Source organism: Zingiber officinale, chromosome 3B (assembly GCF_018446385.1).
Source record: "Zingiber officinale cultivar Zhangliang chromosome 3B, Zo_v1.1, whole genome shotgun sequence".
Lineage (NCBI taxonomy): Eukaryota > Viridiplantae > Streptophyta > Magnoliopsida > Zingiberales > Zingiberaceae > Zingiber > Zingiber officinale.
The window spans coordinates 32,344,662-32,368,458 of NC_055991.1; the positions used below are offsets into that span (position 1 = coordinate 32,344,662).

At 37.7% G+C, this 23,797-nt stretch overlaps 1 protein-coding gene and 1 pseudogene across 4 annotated transcripts; both read left to right on the forward strand.

The window, feature by feature from the left end:
• The first annotated feature begins 6,845 nt into the window (after nt 1-6,845).
• LOC121968691 lies at nt 6,846-7,023 on the forward strand (annotated as a pseudogene).
• Nucleotides 7,024-22,152: 15,129 nt separating this feature from the next.
• LOC121968186 (MOB kinase activator-like 1A) lies at nt 22,153-23,562 on the forward strand. Of its 4 annotated transcripts, XM_042518663.1 has the most exons (7): nt 22,153-22,264; nt 22,350-22,398; nt 22,510-22,618; nt 22,696-22,789; nt 22,876-23,009; nt 23,072-23,235; nt 23,316-23,556. In XM_042518663.1, the coding sequence occupies exons 1-7, from the start codon at nt 22,239-22,241 to the stop codon at nt 23,388-23,390; spliced, it is 651 nt and encodes a 216-aa protein (XP_042374597.1). In that variant the 5' UTR covers nt 22,153-22,238; the 3' UTR covers nt 23,391-23,556. The 4 variants fall into 4 exon arrangements, with proteins under 4 accessions (XP_042374597.1, XP_042374596.1, XP_042374594.1 ...); XM_042518662.1 differs by having other exon boundaries at nt 22,350-22,618; nt 22,888-23,009; nt 23,316-23,562; XM_042518660.1 differs by having other exon boundaries at nt 22,350-22,618.
• The last annotated feature ends 235 nt before the right edge of the window (nt 23,563-23,797 follow it).

Genomic DNA, 23,797 nt, shown 5'->3' on the forward strand with positions numbered 1-23,797 from the left:
GTCGTGATAAAGACACCATATAGGATACGGACTGGGCGAGATGCCCAGGTGTCTTTCATGAGGATTTGGGATTGTGAGGCTTACGTTCGACGTCAAGTCTCAGACAAATTAGGACCCAAATCCGACAAGTGCTATTTTATTGGATATCCCAAGGAAACTAAGAGATATTACTTCTACATTCCCAGTCAGCACAAGGTAGTTGTGGCAAAGACTGGGGTCTTTTTAGAAAGGGACTTTGTTTCTAGAAAGACTAGTGGGAGCGCGTTCGATCTTGAAGAAGTTCAAGATGCGAACAATAGCACTGATGCCTCGATGGAAGTTGAACTGGAACCACAAAGTGTTGTGGATAGTGTTATTCCACAAAGAGTTGAGGAACAACAACCAGTTCAAGTAGACATACCTCTTCGCAGGTATGATAGGGTACGTCGTCAGCCTGAGAGATACTCATTTCTCTTGTCTGACCATGATGATGTTGTGCTCATAGAGGATGAGCCTACCACCTATCAGGAAGCTGTGATGAGACCAGATTCCGAGAAATGGCTAGAAGCTATGAGATCCGAAATGGAATCCATGTACACCAACCAAGTATGGACTTTGGTTGATCCACCTGAAGGGGTAAAACCCATTGGGTGTAAGTGGGTCTTTAAGAGAAAGACTGACATGGATGGACTTATCTATAAGGGTCGCTTGGTAGCTAAAGGTTTCAAGCAGATTCATGGTATTGACTATGATGAAACCTTTTCTCCAGTAGCGATGTTTAAGTCCATTCGGATCATGCTTGCTATTGCAGCCTACCATGGCTATGAGATATGGCAGATGGATGTCAAAACCGCGTTTCTGAATGGAAACCTACTCGAGGATGTGTACATGACACAACCTGAGGGTTTTGTAGATCCACAGCATACTAGCAGAGTATGCTTCATAGGTCCATTTATGGACTAAAGCAAGCTTCTCGGAGCTGGAATCTTCGATTCGATGATGTAATCAAACAGTTTGGTTTCATCAAGAACGAAGATGAGCCTTGTGTCTACAAGAAGGTTGTAGGGGATATAGTTGTCTTCCTCATATTGTATGTGGATGACATATTACTCATTGGGAAGGACATCCCTATGCTTCAGTCTGTCAAGACCTGGCTAGGGAGTTGCTTCTCAATGAAGGACTTAGGTGAGGCATCCCGCATTCTAGGGATTCAGATCTATAGCGATAGATCTAAGAGATTGCTTGGCCTAAGTCAGAGTACATACATTGACAAGGTACTCCTACGGTTTGCCATGCAGAACTCCAAGAAGGGATTTCTGCCGATGTCACATGGCGTAAGTCTTTCGAAGACTCAAGGTCCCTCTTCTAGAGAGGAGAGAGACCACATGGATCAGATCCCTTATGCCTCAGCCATAGGATCAATCATGTACGCCATGCTATGTACTCGACCTGATGTCTCGTATGCTTTGAGCATGACGAGCAGATACCAGTCAAATCCAGGTGAAAGTCACTGGATAACGGTCAAGAATATTCTTAAGTACTTAAGAAGGACTAAAGAATATTTCTTGATATATGGAGGTGATGATGAGCTAGCTGTAAAGGGTTATAGTGATGCTAGCTTCCAGACCGACCAGGATGACTATAGATCGCAGTCGGGGTTCGTATTTTGCATTAATGGTGGTGCTGTCAGCTGGAAGAGTTCAAAGCAGGATACAGTAGCTGATTCTACAACAGAAGCCGAGTACATTGCTACATCAGAGGCAACAAAGGAGGCAGTTTGGATCCGCAAGTTCATCACTGAACTTGGGGTGGTTCCTAGCATTGCTGGCCCCATTGAGCTCTATTGTGACAACAATGGAGGTATAGCACAGGCGAAGGAACCTCGCTCACACCAGCGGACCAAACACATACTACGGCGCTTCCATCTCATTCGAGAGATTATCGAGAGAGGAGATGTGAAGATTTGCAGAGTACCTACAGAGGCTAACATCGCAGATCCCTTGACCAAGGCTTTGGCACAGAGGAAGCATGATGGTCACACTAGGTCATTTGGGCTTAGAGCCTACACTGATTGGCACTAGTGCTAGTGGGAGATTGTTAGCTAGAGCCCTAGAGCCAATCATTTGATGATTGCATTATGGATTTATTGTATCATATTCTTATATTAATAAAGGCATTTGTTTGGTTATTATACTTACTTGTATTGGTGTCAAATAAACTAAGTATAATAACGTCCTTGAGTAGAAGGTTCTTACCTATATCAATCGATTGGTTGAATCGATAGTGAGATGATATATGGAACACTACTCTAAATCATTCCTAGTCGAGTATTAACATTCAGGGACAATGTTAATGCAATAAGACTAGCATGTAGGTCAACTCGATGACTTGATCTCACAAGTCATGGATATGGAGATATCAAGTTGACACATGGGTATGCATTGGAGAATGTATACTGAATGACCCGTCATGAGAAAGTATCATGGATCGTTATATGAGTGTCATATACTTTCTCATGTGACTATTAGTATGACTATTGGTCCTTAGACCTGAAGTCACCATGGTTCCCTACATAAGGAGTTATGTACTTTGGTTTCGTCAAACGTCACCCGTAACTGGGTGGACTATAAAGGCGATTACTGGGTATGTAACAAATTATGCGGAGGGGTGTGAGTGATGTAGATGGGATCTATCCCTCCTATATGATGGGAGAGACATCGGTATTCTTGATAGAGTGAGACCACGAAGTGCATGGCCATGCCCAATTGAGTCAATATAGGATATTGAGCTCATTTGATTTAGTGAGTCTACTTGGAGTTCAAGATTTAGATTGATTAGAGGATGACACGGTCTATGCCTCACATTGATCAATCTAGATGTCTAGGATAGAAAGACAATGTCATATATTGTGAGGAGTCACAATTAGTAGTCACAAGATGATGTTGGATCTCAACATTCATGTAACTTGGGTAGTAATGATGTGTTGCTAGATACCGCTCATTACTTATACTCCTAAATGGGTTTAGGGGCATTGCCAACGTTACAAGAACCTATAGGGTCACACACTAAGGGCAATTAGATGGAGACTAGGTTCATTTGATGAACCTAAATGATTAGGTTCATATGATGAACCAAATTGGATTAAGAGTAATCCAAAATAGGTTAATTGAGTTGGACTCAAGTTGGTTCATGTGTTAAGTGAGTCTAATTTGGACTTAGACTCATTTAATTAATTTAATTCAATGAATAGAGATTCATTAAATTAAAATTGGCTTGGACCAATGGTTAGATTAGATCAACCAAGGGATAGAAGTGGTCAAGTTTGACTTGACTTAAGTAGGAAGATGAAGAGTCAAGTTTTTGACTTGACTTTGACTTGACCAATGCCACATCATCAAGGCTTCTTCATTTGGTCAAGTTTGACTTGACCAAATGCCACCTCATGGGAGTTACCAAGAGTTGTGACTCTTGATATTCCATGGGGGTTACAAGTCTTAATGTGGCCAGCCACTTTTAGTGTAGATGAAAGTTTTATTTTCATTCAAGGCTAATTGATTTCATCTTCTTCCTCTTGCTCACAATTCTTCTCTCCCTCTCCTCCTTCTTGCCGAGACCTTGCTTGAGTGCTAGCACACTCTAAAGGTTTCTTCTCCATCTCTTGCTTGTGTGGATACACATAGAGAAGTGTCTACTTTGACACTTTCGAGATCCGACGAACCGAGGACAAGCGGGATTGCAAAGGGCTTCGCTACAAAGGTATAAAATGGTTTATCCTTATGTAGATCTACTGTAGATCAACGTTTAAACTCGTACTCGTATTTTTCGAATGTTTTTCTTCCACGTGCGATTTTCGCATCAAGGGTATATACATCTTAACCTTTGTAGATTTAGTGTAAATCGAAGTTTTCTAACTCGTACTCGAAATTTTTCAAATTTTTCCTTTGCGCGGATCCGGTGGCATGGGTGATTAGGGGTTTCTGCGATGCGAAAAGCGGTTTTCGCGGCCCGAAAAACATTGGTTTTGGTAATGTCCCTTTTGATTGCAAGAAAAGTATACAATGTGCTCCTTGTCTTTGCATACCACGGGCTGACCTCCTTTAACTTCTCCTTACCTTTGGGTGCCACTTGACCCTTCATCTTAGTCAACTTTGATACTTACTCTTATAATGTCCATTTTCCCTACACTAAAAGTAAATGATATGATTTTTATTTTTGCAAATTGAAATTGTTATACCTTCTTTGCTTGCAGGGGTGAGATATGATCCTTCTTCATTTTACCTGGAAGTAGAGGCTTCTTCTCACTCTGGCGTCAAAGATTGTCGCTCCCCCTCAATTCTTGAGGTGGATGCCTCTTCAATATCCTCCTCAGATGTTGAGCATCTCTCAACTTCCGAATCCTCATGTAAATGATACAAAAAGTTTCTCTCTTTGCATTTTGCTTCACTTTGCCCCGAGGTTGGATCTTTATGAAGTTTTGCCAATTTACTCTAAAGCTCCTTAGCATCTTGAAATTCTCCAAATTTCCATAATATGGTACTTGGCAATAGATTAATCAATAATTTGATTACTTTTCCATTTGCCTCGCACCTCTTGACATGCTCCTCGTTCCATTTCTTCTTCTTGAGGAACTTTCCCTTTGAATCTTTTAAATCCTCCATTAGAGCAAATCATTACTCTATCTCCATCATGAGAAAATTTTTAACCTTTGATTTCCAATGGTCGAAGCTTCCAGTGTCGAATAGTGGAGGTGCTTGGATATCATATCTGAATCCATCTCTAAACTCCATCTTTGAACTTGAGCTCCTTGACGATAAATCTTTGACTTTGAAATTAGGGCTTCAAGCTTTAATGTCTTCTTCTTCCTCTAGTGTGTTGCTCGCTCGGAGATTACTCTAATGAAGAGCGACCTCACTCTATTATCACTTGTTAGGACACTTCGATGAGTTAGGGAGTGATTAGCTCCAATCGTTTCTTCAATGATGAGTTGCAATGGAAATAACTCAAAGCAATGCTAACACCTAGATTTACTTGGTATCCACCTCAATGAGATAACTAATCTAATGATCCACATAGAGTACACTCTCCACTATAAAAAATACTCCTTCTTAGAAATACTCCAAAGGTGGAGAAACCTTTTACAAGCTCACATACAAGAAATACAATGCAAACAAGAAGGAAATACACAATACAAATAAAAATCTTATTTAATTTCTTGTAGCTTGTAAAGGCCTCTTGATCAATTGAAAAGCAACACTTGTCTTCCAAGGCTCAAGGATCAGTGGTGAAGAGTGGAGAAGAAGAGTTGCATTTGAATCTTCACAAATGCCTTTATACCTCATGATCTAGGGTTTCCAATTGATTAGCCTTACCTCCAATCGATTGCCACGTGAGACCCAAGCGCATCTAGCCGTCTAAATCTCGCAATGGATCTTTTCTTCACCTCCCAATCGATCACCTGATTGATTAAGCTCCTCTTGATTGATCACCCAATCAATCATGTTCTCATGAGGAAGCTACTGTGCTTCATGAAAAGAATGCGTCCAATCAATCACTTGATCAATTGGCGCAGTTCAATAGATCAACCGATTGATCCAAAGCTCTCTGTTTGTCGTAAGCTTTTCCTAATCGATTACCCAATCAATTGGATTCAGGGTGAATCGATCACCTAATTGATTCACCACGTTTCTGTGAGTTGTGAAGAAAATGTACCCAATTGATCCACTGATTGATTTGCACAACTCTCAATCGATTAGTGGATCGATTGAGAATGCCTCTACGTCACAGAGAAGTGCGGTCAATCAATCCACTAACCGATTGGTACAACACTCAATTGATCACTTGATTGATTTCCCAATGCTAACTTACTTAAACCAAGTCTAGAGTTCACTTGCCTAAGCTCCGCTCAATCATGACCTATTGAGACTTCTCCACCAAGTGTTCAGTTAACTTTTTGACCCACTTGGACATTGCCAACTTTCTGTTGGACTTTCAATCACCAAGTACGATCCTTCTTGATCCACTTAGATTTTTCTCTTATCCAACTATAGTTAAGACTTTTCTCTACCAACATACTATCCTCCTTGATCCACTTGGACTTGCTTGTCTAACCGTAGTTAGGACTTTCCTTGCCAACGTGCGGTTCTCCTTGACCCACTTGGACTTTCCTTTGCTTAACCGTAGTTAGGACTTTTCATGCCAACGTGCGGTCCTCTTTGACCCATTTGGACTTTCCCTTTGCCTAACCCTCGAGTTAGGACTTACCTTGCCTAACCTCTAGTTAGGACTTTACCAATTAAGTAACGGCCCTCCTTGACCTACTTGACCTTTCTTACATATTGTACAATAATATATTGTCAAAACATGTTATCCATAATATATTGTACAAATATCGAAACTCAAGCTGAAATCCATTCGAGCTTAGTCAAACTAGTCAACCTTAATTAGAAAATGATTACACCAACAATCTCCCAATAGTTATTGGGGTTCTTGAGCATCGCCCTTGCGTTGCACTATTGCATGGACCTGGCGCACCCTTACCAAGTCCAATTTATAAGTCTAGAGTACTAATTTATGTATATTCATACATTATATTACACATGCAATGTGTGTACGTGATAGTATATAATTAAAAATTTAGACCCTTTAATAACTAATTTCGGTGAAGCCCAAAATTAAATTACGTTAATGTCATTTTTTTTCTTCTTTACACTGAAAATAATTTTAATTCGTATTAGTAATTTTCTCTGGTTATTTTTTATATAAAAAGATGCACTGTCATGGTTCTCTTTATTCCCGCATCTTAAGATTGGCAACACCGCAAGTGAAAAAGCTTTTATAAATATTTTAGGCAGACAACGTTAAAAAGCATACCTTTCTCAGCCTTTGGCTAAGATCAAGTGTAGTATCTATTCTTATCATTTTAATATCTGATATAAAAAATTAAAATAATTTTTTATAAGGGAGAGTCTATTATAGTAGCTTGCTATTGGAGTTCTCAAGAGTCGCCCTTAAGTTGCATTACTGCATGAGTCTGGTATACCCTTACCAAGTCTAATTTATGGGTTTGGATACTAATGTATGCATATTCATGTATTATATTACACATGCAAAGCATGTGTGCGATGGCTAGTATATATCTATACACCATCTTGATATGTTGTGTATCATTTGCTGCGTGATGGTGCACAGCTAAGACATGACACCTATTAGGTTAAGTTTTTTTTCCTCTCTCCTATCTGCAACCACTCTTCTCTTTCCTCCCTTATCTCTCTATTACATGCATGTAATGAAAAAACTCTTTTTTATCCCTTCTCTCTCTTTTGCATGCATGCAAAAAAAAACCAACTGAATTTTGAAAATCAGCAATATTGTGTTGTTCATTTTTGAAAACCAGCAACACAATGTTGCTAATTGTTTATGGTGTTGTTGATTTTCAAAAACTAGTAATAATGTGTTGCTAGTGTTTGAAAATCAACAACACATTGTTGCTAGTGTTGTAGATTTTTGAAAATCAACAACACATTATTGTTGAATTTTGAAAACCATCAATATATTGTTGTTGGTTTTTGAAAATCAGCAACACATTGTTGTTGATTTTCGAAAACTAGAAAGATTAAATTTTAGACACGTAACAATTACGAAATCATAGCTGCCATAACTATAAGTTATCACATATTAAAGGTGAACTTGTAGTTGTAACAACTATGATTTCATAGATGCTATAATGTATATGTTGAGTAAATTTTGAGAGGTCATAACTTTTGACTCAAATTTAACCATGGGATATACAATATATCAAATTGAAGATCTCTGAATAAATTTATATTTGATATATTATGCGTTCTATGGTTCAATTCTAGTAAAAAATTATGGACTCTCAAAGTTTAAGTCAGCAATAAAATTGTTGTTGGTTTTGAAAAATCAGTAACACAAAGACTAACAACAACATTGTTGCTGACTTAAACTTTGAGAGACCATACCTTTTACTGAAATTGAATCATGAAGCACATAATATATCAAATCGAAGATATCTGAATGAGTTTCGATTTGATATATTATATGTTCTATGATTTAATCACAGTCAAAAGTTATGGTCTTTTGAAAATTAGCAACAACATTGTGTTACTGATTTCTGAAAATTAGCTTTTCAATTCGAAGGTGTTGCTGATTTTCAGAAATCAGTAACATGGTGTTGCTAATTTTTAAAAATCAACAGCACAGGAAATCTTTTGAACCATTTTTTTACCATGTTGCTAACTTCAGAAATTAACAACATTGTGTTGTTGATTTTTGAAAATCAGCAACTCCTTCAAAAAGTTGATTTTCAGAAATTAGCAATACAATGTTGTTGCTAATTTTCAAAAGATCATAACTTTTGAATAAGATTAAATCACAGGATGCACAATATATCAAATCAAAACTCATTCAGAGATCTTTGATTTGATATATGTTGCATCTCGTGATTCAATCTCAGTTAAAAGTTATGGTGTCTCAGAAACAACGTTGTTGCTAGTCTTCGTGTTGCTGATTTTTTGAAGTCAACAACAACGTTGTTGCTGACTTAAATTTTGAGAGCTCATAACTTTTGATTGGAATTGAACTATATGATTCACAACATATCAAATCGAAGTTCGATCAAAAATCTTCGATTTTATATATTGTGAGTTCAATGGTTAAATCTGAGGAAAAAATTATGACATCTCAAAATTTACTCATACATTGTAACAATTACGAAATCATAGCTGCTATAACTATGAGTTCAACTAAAATAGATGATAACTTATAATTGTAGTAGCTACAATTTCGTAGCTGTTACAACGTGTTGCTGATCTTCAAAACAATGTGTTGCTGACTTAAAATTTGAGAGACTATAATGTCTCTGAATGAGTTTCGATTTAATATATTGTGTGTCTTATGATTTAATCTCAGTCAAAAGTAATGATTTTTCAAAAATCAATAACAACATTATGTTGTTGATATCCAATAATCAACAGCCCCATCGGGGCGGTGCGATGGTTAAGGCATGGGGTGTTGCCACATGAGGTCTTGGGATCAAAACTTGGCGTGACCGAGCATAATTTACCTCCTCCGTGTTGGCCTAGGGACGGGTTGGCGGGGGCGCTGAAGGTGAGTGAATCGCCTTTTGCCACATGATATCCGATAATCAACAAGACAATGTTGCTGATTTTTGAAGGTGTTGTTGATTTCTGAACCACTTTTTTTTTACTGTGTTGCTCATTTTCATAAATCAACTTTTCGAAGGTGTTGCTAATTTCCAAAAACCAACAACACATTATTGTTGGTGTTGCTGATTTTCGAAAACCAATAATGTATTGTTGTCGGTGTTGCTGATTTTGGAAATCAACAATACTGTGTTGCTGATTTTTCACAAATCACTAGTAATGTGTTGCTAATTTTCGAAAATCAACAACACGGTATTGCTGATTTTTCAACAACACAATATTTTTGATTTTTCATTAACAGAATATTGTTGATTTTTCAGCAATACAATATTGCTAATTTCTGAAACACAATGTTGTTGATTTTTGAAACACAATGTTGCTTGTTTTCGAAAATTAACAACACAGCAACAATGTTTTACTACTTTTAGAAATCAACAATAATATGTTGTTAGTTTTTGAAAATTAGCAACATCAGTAATAATGTATTGTTATTTTTAAACACCAACAACAAAATCAACAACATTGTATTACTGATTTTTGAAATCTAGTAATATTGTATTATTGATTTTCAAAATTCAACTGATTTTTTATTACATGTATACAAAAGAGAGAACGAAGGAAAGAGAGTTTTTTATTGCATGCATGTAGAGGAGAGGAAAAAATTTAAAAAATCCTGACATGATAGGTGTCATATCTCAATCGTGCACAGTTGCACAACAAATGATACGCAACATATCAGGATTATATATATATATATATATATATATATATATATATATATATATATAAAAAGGCATACATGCATACTGACCACTTCATTTGACGAAGCTGAGAGCTACACGATGAACATGATGTCAAAGAATAAGTGGAACTCGTGCAATGAAATCTACCGCAGGGTGTGCGTTTGATCATGATCTGCATTTATAGATCACAAAACATGTGGGGAAAAAAAGACAAAAATAATAATTAATAACATTAGCTTACTTGTGATGGGTACTGGAATGAAGGAGAAACATGTACCTCAGATCTGTTATATATATTTATATATATTCAAGAAATGTTTGGTGGTTGGTGTGTTTCATTGAAACAAAATAGGCCTGAGGAGGTTCATGAGTTGGTAGGTTAAAGGTGGCTGCTAAAACACACCCTTTGTTTTTTTCAAAATAAATAAATAATAAATAAAATGCGCACCTCGTTCAATATTAAATGTGTTTGAATTATATTTTACCATATTTGGTAAAAGATGAAATCCTTCAGTGATCCCTCGTATACTAAACTAAATATTTTTTTCAAATATTGATCAAATATTTCACTCCTTGAAAATTTAAAATCTTACAATCAAATATCCCCTCAATCAATATTTATGGATCATACCTACCAAATATATTAAATTTTATAATCAAATATTTATGAATTCCACTATCATTTTATTAATTTACATTTAATTTTATATTTAAATAAAATTAATTATACTAATTTCATAAATATTTATTTACTAAATATTTTTTACATAATATATTTACTTAATTTAAAAAAATTTTAAAAAAACACACAACAACTGCTGCCGTCCACAACTGCTACATCAGCTTTTTTTTCATTAAAATCCAAGGTGGGAAAAAAATTACCGGGCATATGATCCATTATTTATGTCCATAGTGGATATTTTGAAGGGATATTTAAAGAAATATTCTTTCTAAATACTCTTTATTATGAATATCCTCGTGATTATCCCATATTATGAGGAGAGGATAAATCAATATGGTGATATAAAGATGAATATGTTCATCCCAATATCTCCGTCAAAAGAATAAATCAATATGTGCCACGATGTGAGAAGATGTATCCACATCTTTTACACGAATTCGACCGTTACTTGAATTGAATTGAATTGGGTAAATATTCCGATCAACTACGTCATGCCCAGGACTGTTTGAATTATATTTGCGAAACAAGGTGGTGCATATAATTGATTCCATGATCGAGGAGAGAGACTAAGGAAAAAGACTGACGGACTGCCTTCCCATGCTTCCTTCAATGCATTAAATGTCAAAGAAAAGTCATCTACATTTCGCCGGTTGATGAAGGGGCATCCATCAAAGGGATCTAAAAGTCAACATTCATTTGTAAAATGTACTAGAGCGAGAAAACGACTCTTGAAGTTGCGAGGTGTTCTCACTTGGATCATACGCTGACTAAAAATCTCATACAATGCATGCGGGAGAGAGGATGTTCAATAGCATGGAATTTCTGTACCTACCTTTTTCTTTTTCTCATGAACTTTTGAAAAAGTGAAATATATACTTTGAAAGGAGGTAAAAGTCTTGGTGTTTTGAGAGTGATATAGCAAGATACGAATTCTCTTAAGTTTTAGTTGGATGATATTTTCACAAACTCGGAGATGCTTATATCCTTAAAATATATTCATCCTTTCTAAAAATGTTTTGAGGTTACGATGAATATCTATTTCTTAAAATATAATAGTAAATCATGATATTACGATCACCATTAAGCACATGAGTCAATTATTTGATCCAGTGTAATTTAGGATCTGGATTTACACCCCCTATGAGGGAGCGCATGAGAGGGAATCTCTATCCATATATATGTTCACAACTTCAATACTTATGATTGTTAGGACACATACAAGTTAGAGAGGGTAAATAGTTTCGATCGCTTATCGTCATTGCTTTGTGCTTGTCGTTGAATGCACAGTAAAAACTTTGCTTCAAACTCGACTCCATATGCACAATACCTTAGTTTCCACCTCCTTGAGATAACTAATCCAAGAGTCCACACTGATGGTCTTCTTCCACTATGTACTCTCTCATTCTCAAAAAATTTTCGGAGGCAGAAGCCTCTATAAACTCATTCTTACAAGAACTCAACAAGAAATAAGAAGGTAAACACAAATACAATCGAAAACAACTTTACAATCAAAATCGTGCTTGCTAGATTTCTTGTTACTCGGAAATGTCTCTTGTTGGTTCAGAAATGTCTCTTGTTGACTCAGAAATGCACCAGCACTTCACTTCAGAGTCTCTAAGAACCAACAACTTTAAATCTCCACAAAACCCCCTTTTCTATAACTACTTTTGTTGATGTAATTTTCCTAGGTCAAGGTTGACCAGTTTGATTAAGCTTGAGTTGACTAAAACTTGAGTTTTGATGTTTGAGTTTTGATATTTGACAATATATGAAGATTGCATGTGCAATTATCTGTATGAGGAGATTGTTGGTGCAATTCCCCATTGGTCAAAGATTGACCAGTTTTATGTGAAGAAAAGTCAAGTAGGTCAAGATTGACCGGATAATTGACTAAAAAGTCCTAACTGGATGTTAGGCAAGGGAAAGTCCAACAGGAAGGTTGGCAGAAGAAGAAAATCTAAGTGGGTCACTGTTGACTGGACACTTGGTGTAGAAAGTCCTGGTGAGTGAAACCAGATAGATGGAAAGTCCTAGTGAGTGAAGCTAGGCAGATGGAAAATCTTGGTGAGTGAATCTCTATCTATATATATGTTCACAACTTCAATACTTATGATTGTTAGGACATGTGCAAGTTAGAGAGGGTAAATAGTTTTGATCGCTTATCGTCATTGTTTTGTGCTCATCGTTGAATCCACAGTGAAAATCTTGCTTCAAACTCAACTCCACATGCGCAATACCTTAGTTGCCACCTCCTTGAGGTAACTAACCTAAGGGTCCACACTAATGATCTTCTTCCACTATAAATTCTCTCATTCTCAAAAAATTTTCGGAGGCAGAGAAGCCCCTATAAACTCATTCTTACAAGAACTCAACAAGAAACAGGAAGGTAAACACAAATACAATCAAAAACAACTTTACAATCAAAATCGTGCTTGCTAGATTTCTTGTTACTCAGAAATATCTCTTGTTGGTTCAGAAATATCTCTTGTTGACTCGGAAATACACCAGCACTTCGCTTCAGAGTCTCTAAGAACCAACAACTCTAAATCTCCACAAAACCCCCTTTTCTAGGGTTTCTTTTGTTGATGCAATTTTCCTAGGTCAAGGTTGACCAGTTTGACTAAGCTTGAGTTGGCTCAAGCTTGAGTCTTGATATTTGAGTTTTGATGTTTGATAATATATGAAGATTGTAGGTGCAATTGTCCGTATGAGGAGATTGTTGGTGTAATCCCCCATTGGTCAAAAATTGACCAGTTTTATATGAACAAAAGTCAAGTAGGTCAAGATTGATCGGATAATTGACTAAAAAGTCCTAACTGGATGTTAGGCATGGGAAAGTCCAACAGGAAGGTTAGCAGAAGAAGAAAATCTAAGTGGGTCACTGTTGACCGGACACTTGGTGTAGAAAGTCCTGGTGAATGAAGCCAGACAGATGAAAAGTCCTAGTGAGTGAAGCTAGGCAGATGGAAAATCTTGGTGAGTGAATCTCTATCCATATATATGTTCACAACTTCAATACTTATTATTGTCAGGACACGTGCAAGTTAGAGAGGCTAAATAGTTTTGAAAGCTTATCATCATTGCTTTGTGCTCGTCGTTGAATGCACAGTGAAAACCTTGCTTCAAACTTGACTCCACATGCTCAATACCTTAGTTTCCACCTCCTTGAGGTAACTAACCCAGGGGTCCACACTAATGATCTTCTTCCACTATAAACTCTCTCATTCTCAAAAATTTTTCGGAGACAGAGAAGCCTCTATATACTCATTCTTACAAGAACTCAACAAGAAATAAGATGGTAAACACAAATACAATCGAAAACAACTTTACAATCAAAATCATGCTTGCTAGATTTCTTGCTACTCAAAAATGTCTCTTGTTGGTTCAGAAATGTCTCTTGTTGACTCGGAAATACGCCAGCACTTTGCTTCAGAGTCTCTAAGAACCAACAACTTTAAATCTCCACAAACCCCCTTTTCTAGGATTGCTTTTGTTGGTGCAATTTTCCTAGGTCAACCAGTTTGACTAAGCTTGAGTTGGCTCAAACTTAAGTCTTGATGTTTGAGTTTTGATGTTTGACAATATATGAAGATTGCAGGTGTAATTATCCGTATGGGGAGATTGTTGGTGCAATTACCCATTGGTCAAAGATTGACCAGTTTTGTGTGAAGAAAAGTCAAGTAGGTCAAGATTGATCAGATAATTGACTAGAAGGTCCTAATTGGATGTTAGGTAAGGGAAAGTCCAAAAGGAAGGTTGGCAGAAGAAGAAAATCTAAGTGGGTCACTGTTGACCGGACACTTGGTATAAAAGTCTTGGTGAGTGAAGCTAGACAGATGAAAAGTCTTAGTGAGTGAATCTAGGCAGATGGAAAATCTTGGTGAGTGAAGCCAAGTGAAAGCCCTAGTGAGTGAAGCTAGGAAGAAGGAAAGTCCTGGTGAGTGAAGTTAGGCAGAAGAAAAGTCCTTGTGAGTGAAGTTAGGCAGAAGGAAAGTTCTAGTGAGTGAAGCCAGATATGTGGAGGTCTGGGTGGATCAAGGTTGACTGGACATCTGGTGTTGGGAAGTCTAAGTGGGTCAAGGTTGACCAGACATTTGGCATAAGATGGTAAGTCCAAGTGGGTCAAGGTTGATCGGATATTTGTCACAAGGAGAAAAGTCCAAGTGGATTAAAGGATTGACTGGACACTTTGTGAAAAAGCCCTAACAGGTCAAGATTGTCCATAAACTAGGCAATGAGGAGTCTCAACAAGTCAAGGTTGATTGGATGTTGAGTAAAGAATCCTAGACTTCAGTTTGGGAAGTTAGGGTTTGGTAATCGACTAAGGTAATCGATTACTATAGCTTAAGCGACTAAGGTAATCGCTTAAACTTGGATTCGCGAGAAAGGTCCTTTAATTGATTGTTGTAATAGATTAGGACACCATAATCGATTGCCCTAATCGCTTACGGTGACTTTTGCTTCGAACAGAATGGTTCTGTTCGAAGCTTAAGTGATCAGGCTGATCGCTTAATCTATTTCTCATGATTGAACAAACTGTTACTGAATCGATCTGGCTAATCAATTCAACAATGCCTAATCGACTATGATAGTCAATTAAGGTTGAAAATATAGTCGTTTATACAGGTTGCTGATGTGGTAATTGATTACGGGATTCTTAATCGATTAAGGCGCAAAGGGCAACCCTAGAAAAGGGTTTTTCAAGCTCGATTCTCGGGAGTGCTCACACGGTTCTCTTCTCCACTCTCATCATCAAGCTCACCAATTCTTGAATCTTCTTGGAGTAAAGTGTTGTTGCACTTCCAAGGTCAAGAGGTGTTCCCAAACAAGAAGAAAAAGATAACTATGGTTTCATTTGTGTAAATCTTGTAGGATTTTCTTTGTATTTGCTTCTTTCTTCCTCTTGTTGCATTGAGAGTCTTGTACGAGGTTTCTCCACATTCGGAATGTTTCCGAAAGGAGTGTATTCTTAGTGGATGTGTGAGTGAGGGCCGAATCTTTGGATTAGTCACCTCTTCTTGAGGTGAATACCAAATAAATCTTACTTTTAGCATTGGGGAGTTTTTGCGTCGAATTTTATCTACTGCAACATCATCATCGACGAAACTCAAGGAGCTATTCACTCCCCCCTCTAGCTCCGAATGTCCCAACAAGTGGTATTAGAGAGAGGTCGTTCTTCACCGAAATTATTGTTGAAAGGGTAACGAGCTAGAGAAAGGAGAAGTTGAAGCACCAATTTCATCAAATCAAATATTTCAAAAGCTCAACTTCAAATGGATTTCCGAGATGGACTCAAATATGACACAAGGATGCCTCTACCATTCACATCCATGAGCTTCGATTCTTGAAAATCAAGAATCGAAAACTTCTTAATGATGGAAATAGAGCAATGGTTTGATCTAATGGAAGGCTTTTAAGCTCCAACAAATGATAAAAGCAAGCTCATCAAGAAGAGCAAATAGAGCGAGGAACAAGTCAAAAGAAGCGAGACCAAAGATAAAGTGATCAAATTGTTGGTCAATTTATTGTCAAGCAATATCTTGACCGAGATAGGAGAATTTGAGGATGTCAAGAAGCTTTGGAGAAAATTAGTAAAGATTCATGAAGTTCCCTCCACTGTATCAAATCAAGAGGAATTTAAAGAGGGAAGCTCATTGGATCAAGAGGAAGAAGAAGAGGTGTCCAAAGCTGAGAGATGCTCAACATCGGAAGAAGAAGATCAAAAAGCTTCATCCTCAATGGAGTGCAATGAAAAAGGAAAAGAGGGAGCATACTCTTTGTTTCATGTGCAAGAAGATGAAAATGAAGAGGCCTCCACCTCTAGGACTGAGGAGGAGTGTCATTCATTGACACCAAAACAAGAAGAAGCTTCTACTTTCAAGTCAAATGGAGGATCAAGTGTCACCCCTATAAACAAAAGTATAACAATTTCAAGTTAAAATAATAAAAATTATATTATTTCCTTTGAGTGTAGGGAGAAAAGGCATTACAAAAGTAAGTGTCCTAAGCTGACCAAGGAAAAAGGTCAACTGGCACCAAAGACTAAGGAGAAGCTGAAGAAGGTTGGTTCCGTAGTGCGCAAAGGCAAGGAGCACATTGTGTGCTTCTTTTGCATACAAAATAGACATTAACGGAGCTAATGTCCAAAGGGGAAGAATCTGGCCAAAGTCAAAGGAGGAAGCTCGAGTCAAGGGGGAGCTTCTAGGGGAAAACTCAAGGTATCATTTATTGAACAAATTCCTTTGACCCATGATAAAAAAGCATGCTAGATCTAGTTTATATCACTTTAATGTTATTTATCATGAAAATAGAAAGCATGATAGAATTAAAGAAAAATATGAAGCATATCATGCTAAGACAACTCAACCTAAGGCTAGAAAGGTAAATAACAACTTAGCCAATAACTTTAAGAACTTTAGATAAATGCCTAAAAATAAAAATGCTCATCGGAATTAAGAAAAATCTGAATCTATAGAGTTATGAAAAGAAAATCAAGTCTTGAGGTCAAGACTTGATAAATTGAAAAAGACCCTAAAAAGAATGGAAAATACCTTTAAGCGGTAAAAAGAGCAAAGCCTAGGTTTAGAAAGACAAGAGTCATCCAATGGCCATAGAGGTTTGGGATACAAAACTAAGGCTAAGAAGGATGTGATCTCGTATCATAGAGTTCCATATAGTTATGGAACCAACCCTAGGTCTAGAGGTCAAGTTAAGGCTACAAGGGAGGTCATCCCTAGAATTAACCTTAAAAAGACCAATGTGACTAATGTTGGAACCCCAAGGTTATTTTGGTGTGATCAACAAGTTAAGTTAGGTCTTGTGTGTTTTAACCTTGTGTCGAAAGTCGAAGCAGAAGATTGCTCGGGGAGCAAGAGACACAGCTAGAGAGAATGTCGGCACGGGGTGCGACTGAGGGACGAAGACTACGGATGAGTACGCTGGTGGATGAGAAGGAAACACGTGGCGATTCCGAGGGACGAGAAGCCGGAGTGGAAGGCTGCTTGAGAAGACCGGAAGTTGGGTTAGGGTGAGCCCTTTTCCGGATGGCAGAGATCACCCAAGCGAGCGGATTCGGAGTAGAAGACCCGAATCGAGACGAACCGAACCAGAGAAGTTGTCCCGGATAAAAATGTCAACACGGGTTGACTTTACTGGTCCGGGGCGCCGAGAACAGTCTGGGGCGCCCGGAACCCCTCCGAGCGCCCGGACCAACATGTTTTGACCAGAACGCGTCTAATGCGTTCTGAAGATCGGGTTGTGGAGTTGAGGTTTTGGGTTAAGGGAAAAGATCTTGATCCAATAAGAGAAGTGGCTTCTTTCATGGGTTGGGCTTTTAGATAAGTGGATTGTTGTAATTGGATTAGCTCTTATTTCTTGATCTAAATTGGAGATGAATTGACCTCTATCAATTGGTGAGATCTTCTTTTGCTTAGATGAGGATGATCTCTATGGACGGTCCAGATCTTCCAGATTGCTTCCCTACAAATAAGATGCATATTTTTAGATAAAATACCAAAAAAATATAGGAAAAATTACATCAACATTCCAAATAAATCTCAACTCATAGAACATGATATAAATACGAAATTAAGCATACGAGAGGGTAAAAATGCTAAGTATAAGAGCCAAAATAGTGCATCAAAATGCTAGTTATCAAGACACCCTCAAGCTACGGATAAGATTTTTCAAGAGTTATAAAAAGACCCTTGGAGCTAGGAAATAGGTATTAACTCTAGTTCTCATTTCCTAGCACATTCTTGAGCTTTTGAAAAGTGTAATAGGCTTCTCCGCCTACACGAAGGAGATCTTTTAGCGCTTTTCTTTGCCTTGAATTAACAACTACCTAAATTGTAACCAAGTAATTCCTTTGTGTCTTTCTTTATTTATTAATTGCTTAAAGTCATTCATATAAGTGTGTTACTAATCTGAGTTGAAGATCAAGTGTTTTATTTTTCTATTTCAAGCAATTCACCCCCCTCTTGTCGGCCCCGCTGCGCCAACAGATACCTCATGTTGACTTGAAAATGCACCAGCACTTCCTTTCAAAGTCTACAAGAACCAACGGCTTAAATCTCCATGAAACCCCCTTTTCTAGGGTTACTTTAGAATTGAAAAGCATCTCCCAATCGATTGGTCTTACCCTCAATTGATTATCATGTCAAATCCGACCGTTCAAACCTGAGAACGACTATTTTTCGTTTAACCAATCGATTGATGAGCCACACTAATCAATTGTTGGTTTCTAATCAATTGACTCAATCGATTCCGAAGTCTTCTGTTCTCTCAAGAAAGCACTACCAATCGATTAGCTCAATCAATTGACAAGACTGAATTGATTAGTTCAATCGATTTGGCAGACTTATGTTTCCTTGCGAAACATTTTCCAATCGATTACCATAAGTCAAATCAATTGCTTCAATCAATTCTGGACTCTATTGTGTCTCAAAAAAAACTCTTAATTGATTGCTTTGGATCAATCGATTACTCTAATCAATTGCCCAACCTTAAACTCGGAATTCGAGTTTAAGGTTTACCAATTAATTGCTACCTCTCGCCAATCAATTGGTAACCTTAAATTCAGCCTTTTCAAGGCTGAATTTACATCTTAACTAGTATGTGGTTGACTTCAATATACTAGGACTTCTTTTGCCAATATCCAGTCATCCGTGACTTATTGGGACTTCTCATTACCTAGCATCCGATTAACCTTTACCTTCCAAGGTTTCTTCACCAAGTGTTCAACCCTCCTTGACCAAATTGAATTTTCTCTTACCAACCTTCCCGTTAGACTTTTGGTCACCAAGTGTCCGATCAACCTTTAATCTAATTAGACTTTCCTTTTACCAACCTTCCCGTTAGACTTTCAGTCACCATGTGTCCAGTCAACCTTTGGTCCACTTAGAATTTTCTCTTGCTAATTTTACTTTGAACTTTCGATCATTAAATATTCGATCAGCCTTTGACTTACTTGGACTTTATTCTTGTCAACTTTTAGTTGAAATTTCAATCACCAAGTGTCTGGTTCTCCTTGTCCTAGACTTTCTTCTTGCCAACTTCCCATTGGACTTCTTACGTCGAGTATCTGGTCCTCCTTAATCTACTTGGCTTCTCTCACATATTATCAAATATCAAACCCCAAGCTCGAGCCAACTCGAGCTTGGTCAACTTGGTTAACTTTGACCTGAGGTCGATTACTCCAATAGAAATACATTATAAACCAATCATAATATTATTGTTCTTGTCTGAAATCATGGTCTAGTGAGCCAACAGGAGGAAACTATTGAAGGGGAGATCTTGGACGCTTCAACAATGAAGAAAGTGCCTAGGATACCTACAACACCCAACCAGAGGTTAGGATGGGCATCAAGGTTAGACTCGGCATTACCATTCCAACGTTTAAGTCAACGCAGGGGCTCCGAAAAGATCAAATTTGTAAAGTAGTAGAATCTAAAGTTTAAGTCAACACAGGGGCTCCGAAAAGATCAAATTTGTAAAGTAGTAGAAAAGTTTAGATGGTTATGTGTGCATACTTGTGCCCATGAGGGAAGGCAACTTTATATAGGACTGCAGCTGTGTCATTGCGTTACTCATAAGTTTGCCCACATCATCCTGGAGAAATGATTACATTGTTCATATCTTCTGGGAAAAATAACTATGTTATCCACGTTCTCTGGGGAAAATGGTAAAGCAAGCTACGTAGATGTAGGTCCCAACTAAGGATGACCGAATCGAAGAGGTATGTTGTTCGAGTAGAAGAGGTATGTTGATCAAGTAGGAGTCTAGTAACTACGTTGAAGGAATCTGGTGGACTGAGTCAGAGGAGTTAGAAAATCAAATTGATGGAATTTGGAGAGTCGAGTCAGAGGAGTCGAGTGATCGAGCTGAAGGAATCTAGGAACTGAGTCGGAGGAGTTGGGTAATCGAGATGATGGAGTCTAGAGGATCGAGTCGACCAAGGTTGACTTTTAGCTCCCCTTGACTTATAATTCTATTTGACTTTTGAACAAGGACTTGATTTCTTCCTTGATCTTGCCACGTGAAGAACTCCACTATCCACCACATCTATCATAAAACTTCTAATATAGGACTAAAGACTCCCTATTTACAATAGATCCTCCTCTTTTGTTGTTCATTCAATTTCCAACATCTACTATAAAAGCAAGTATTTGGTAGCTTGTTCATGTACGTAGAAGAGGCAAAAGTAAGACTTCATGTTCAACGTATGATACACATGCATCAATCCTATACACTTCGTGTAAATTGTCACATCCTATCCAACTTTGGTAGCTAATTTGCTGCCTAACTCTAAAAAATTATTCACTTGGTCGAATTCAAAGCTTGAATTATCTGTATCTAACGATTTAGACATATCATAGAATTTATCATTGCACCGGTCACGTTACTACGAAAGTTTGTCGATCTATTGAGTTGTACTTGTGTGTATGTGTACGGCACCCCACTTAGAATGAGATTTTGGTATAGTCAAGGTAAATATATTTTTCATATGTTAATCATTATTTTAAAGATTAATAGTAATTCATGATTTATCTTTTCTATATCTCTAGGATGGATTGATAAAGACACTAGGAACGAACAAAATTGTAGAACACCAACTCAACTCAAGAAAAAAAAAATTATTTTTTTAATGGAATGGTCCTACCTACACTGACTGGGGCTCACATGCCAACCATGACAAGGGCATTTGATTAATTTACACTTGAGAGGCAAGAAAATGTATATCTGTCATCATAGAAAACAAGTTAGTCCAACTTAAGATGGGTGCACGGGGGACTTTAACTATACGATGATTTGTCATACTAATAAATATCGATGGTCATTTTTTAAAAGTGATTAGACATGTTCTCTGTTCTCTTTACGAATTTTGTATGATCGATCAAATATAGACTATATGATATTATCCTTATAAGTGTGAATATTTTAGAGAGATGTGAATATGGCTTATAACAGGACCAGCCCTGAATCCCATCAAATGGGCAAGAATTACAGAGGATTTGCACCGGTGTGGGCCCCGTCTAGTTTGGGTTCATGTGATGGAGCATTGCAAACATCCATTTGTCTACGTTATATTTATCCAATCGCCAGAGAATGCCAGCTCAGCACAAGCCGATGCCAGCTACCAAAATCTCAATTCCAACTTGAGGACGTCTCCCGTCCAGCCGGAAGAGTCCAGCTCAGCTCACAAAGATACGCCGAGATTTACAAATAAATTACGACAAAAGTTTTTAAAAATCTATATACATATATATATAAAAATTTATATCTCTATACTTATCAAGTCTTAATTTGTCTTTATAATTTGTGAAATATTTCGTATATTTTTTGAAATTATTTTGGGGATTCATTGACAAGTTTCTTTAATTGAAGGGGTCAAAATAAATAGTAAAAAAGTAATATTTAATAACTCAGTCAATAATCGGGTTTGCTAAGGCGAAGGCGTCCTAGCTGGCTTCAGATGAGATTTGACCAAGTATGACAGGTGTCGGCTTGTCGCCAGCCTGTCAGCTCCCTATTTATTAGTCAAACCCCTCAAAAATGAGAAATTTATTTAAAGGTTTATTCCTCCCGCTGCAACAGAGCATCCTCTCTTCTTCCTCGAACTGGCTTTACGAAATCGATCGAATTAAGCACAAAATGGTCCCTTTCGGCATCGCCCACAGGTTCTTCTTCTTTATTTAAATTTAAGTTATGCTTTTTTGAATCAATTTCGATCGTATTTTGATTATTTTATTTGAATGAGAGTAGAAACCAGAAGACTTTTCGCCCCAAAAAGAATGGCGCCTCAAGCAACAAGGTCAGAAACTCTTCGCAATCCTCTTCTGCTTCTTCTTCCCATCCAAAGTTCTTGGGTTGTTTCTGCATATCAGAGTTCTGTGAAGACGAACAGATCCTTTTGTTTCAACAGGGTGCCCGACTTAAAAGGCACATCGATGCTACTCTGGGCAGTGGCAACTTGAGAGAAGCTGTGAGATTGCCACCCGGAGTGGATTTGAATGAATGGCTCGCTGTCAACAGTGAGTTCTGAACCTCAGATCATTTATATGTTCTTCTGTCAAAATAAAACGATCAGTAACTCTCATTCTTCTTTCAGCTGATGATTTCTTCAGCCAAGTGAATGTATTATATGGCACTCTAGATGAGTTCTGCACTCCAACTAGCTGCCCAGTAATGTCTGCCGGACCAAAGTATTCTTCTTCACATTCACTAACAATATAAGTTTCAGTCCTTTTTTTTTCTGTTTTTCTGAACATTCATTCACTGTTCTTCATAGCTATGAGTATAGATGGGCTGATGGAGTTCGAATCAAAAGGCCAATTGAGGTTTCGGCACCAAAATATGTGGATTATTTGATGGATTGGGTCGAAGCTCATTTGAATGATGAAGACATATTCCCCCAGAAACTTGGTACTCTAATGCTCTTCCGAAGTCAGTTTTCCTTTTGTGTTCACTGACTCTGGCTTCCTCAGGAGCGCCGTTCCCTCCGACCTTTCGACGAGTCGTCGAGACGATCTTCAAGCGCCTCTTTCGCATATATGCACACATATATCACTCTCATTTTCAGAAGATTGTTAGTCTCAAGGAGGAGGCTCATCTGAACACATGCTTCAAGCACTTCACACTGTTCAACAGTGTAAGCAAAGCAATGTCATAGTTTGCACTGGATCAAGCTGGACTTGATAATGAAATCTCTTTTCGCATTGCTTTTTGCAGGAATTCCATCTTATCGAGGAGCAAGAGCTTGCGCCGCTGCGCGATCTAATCGATTCGATCCTCCAGCCATACTGAGAGGATCCAAGGCACCTGCCTAAAACTTTTCAATATTTCTTGATAGTCTTGATGTAGGCGATTTTGTATAGCAACATTGCCAGAGAGTCGTAAGACAAGTTTGGCAAAGAGTAAAATTTGATCTGTGTTTGGAAAACTCTCTGAATGCTATGAAACCTTTGTTCTTGGAAAACGAAATTACATGAGACAAAAATAATAATAATAACGTAAGAAAAATAAAGCGCTTCCTGTGACTTTATAATTTAAATTTATCATTAATTTTTAAGTAGTTTTTTTTAAAAAATAAATAAATTCTTCTCTCAAAGTGTCAAACACGCCTAAATTAGTTCCCTTCGCTGCTCAACCGCAACGTGGCGTCGTGGGCCGTTAGAATTAGAGGGGTCGACCGTAGTTTCTTCAATTGGGAA

Coding starts and splice junctions, on each gene's coding strand:
- LOC121968186 (XM_042518660.1), top strand. CDS start 22,239: ATGGTCCCTTTCGGCATCGCCCACAG. Junction 22,265..22,349: donor CCTTTCGGCATCGCCCACAG/GTTCTTCTTCTT, acceptor GAATGAGAGTAG/AAACCAGAAGACTTTTCGCC. Junction 23,236..23,315: donor ACTTCACACTGTTCAACAGT/GTAAGCAAAGCA, acceptor TGCTTTTTGCAG/GAATTCCATCTTATCGAGGA.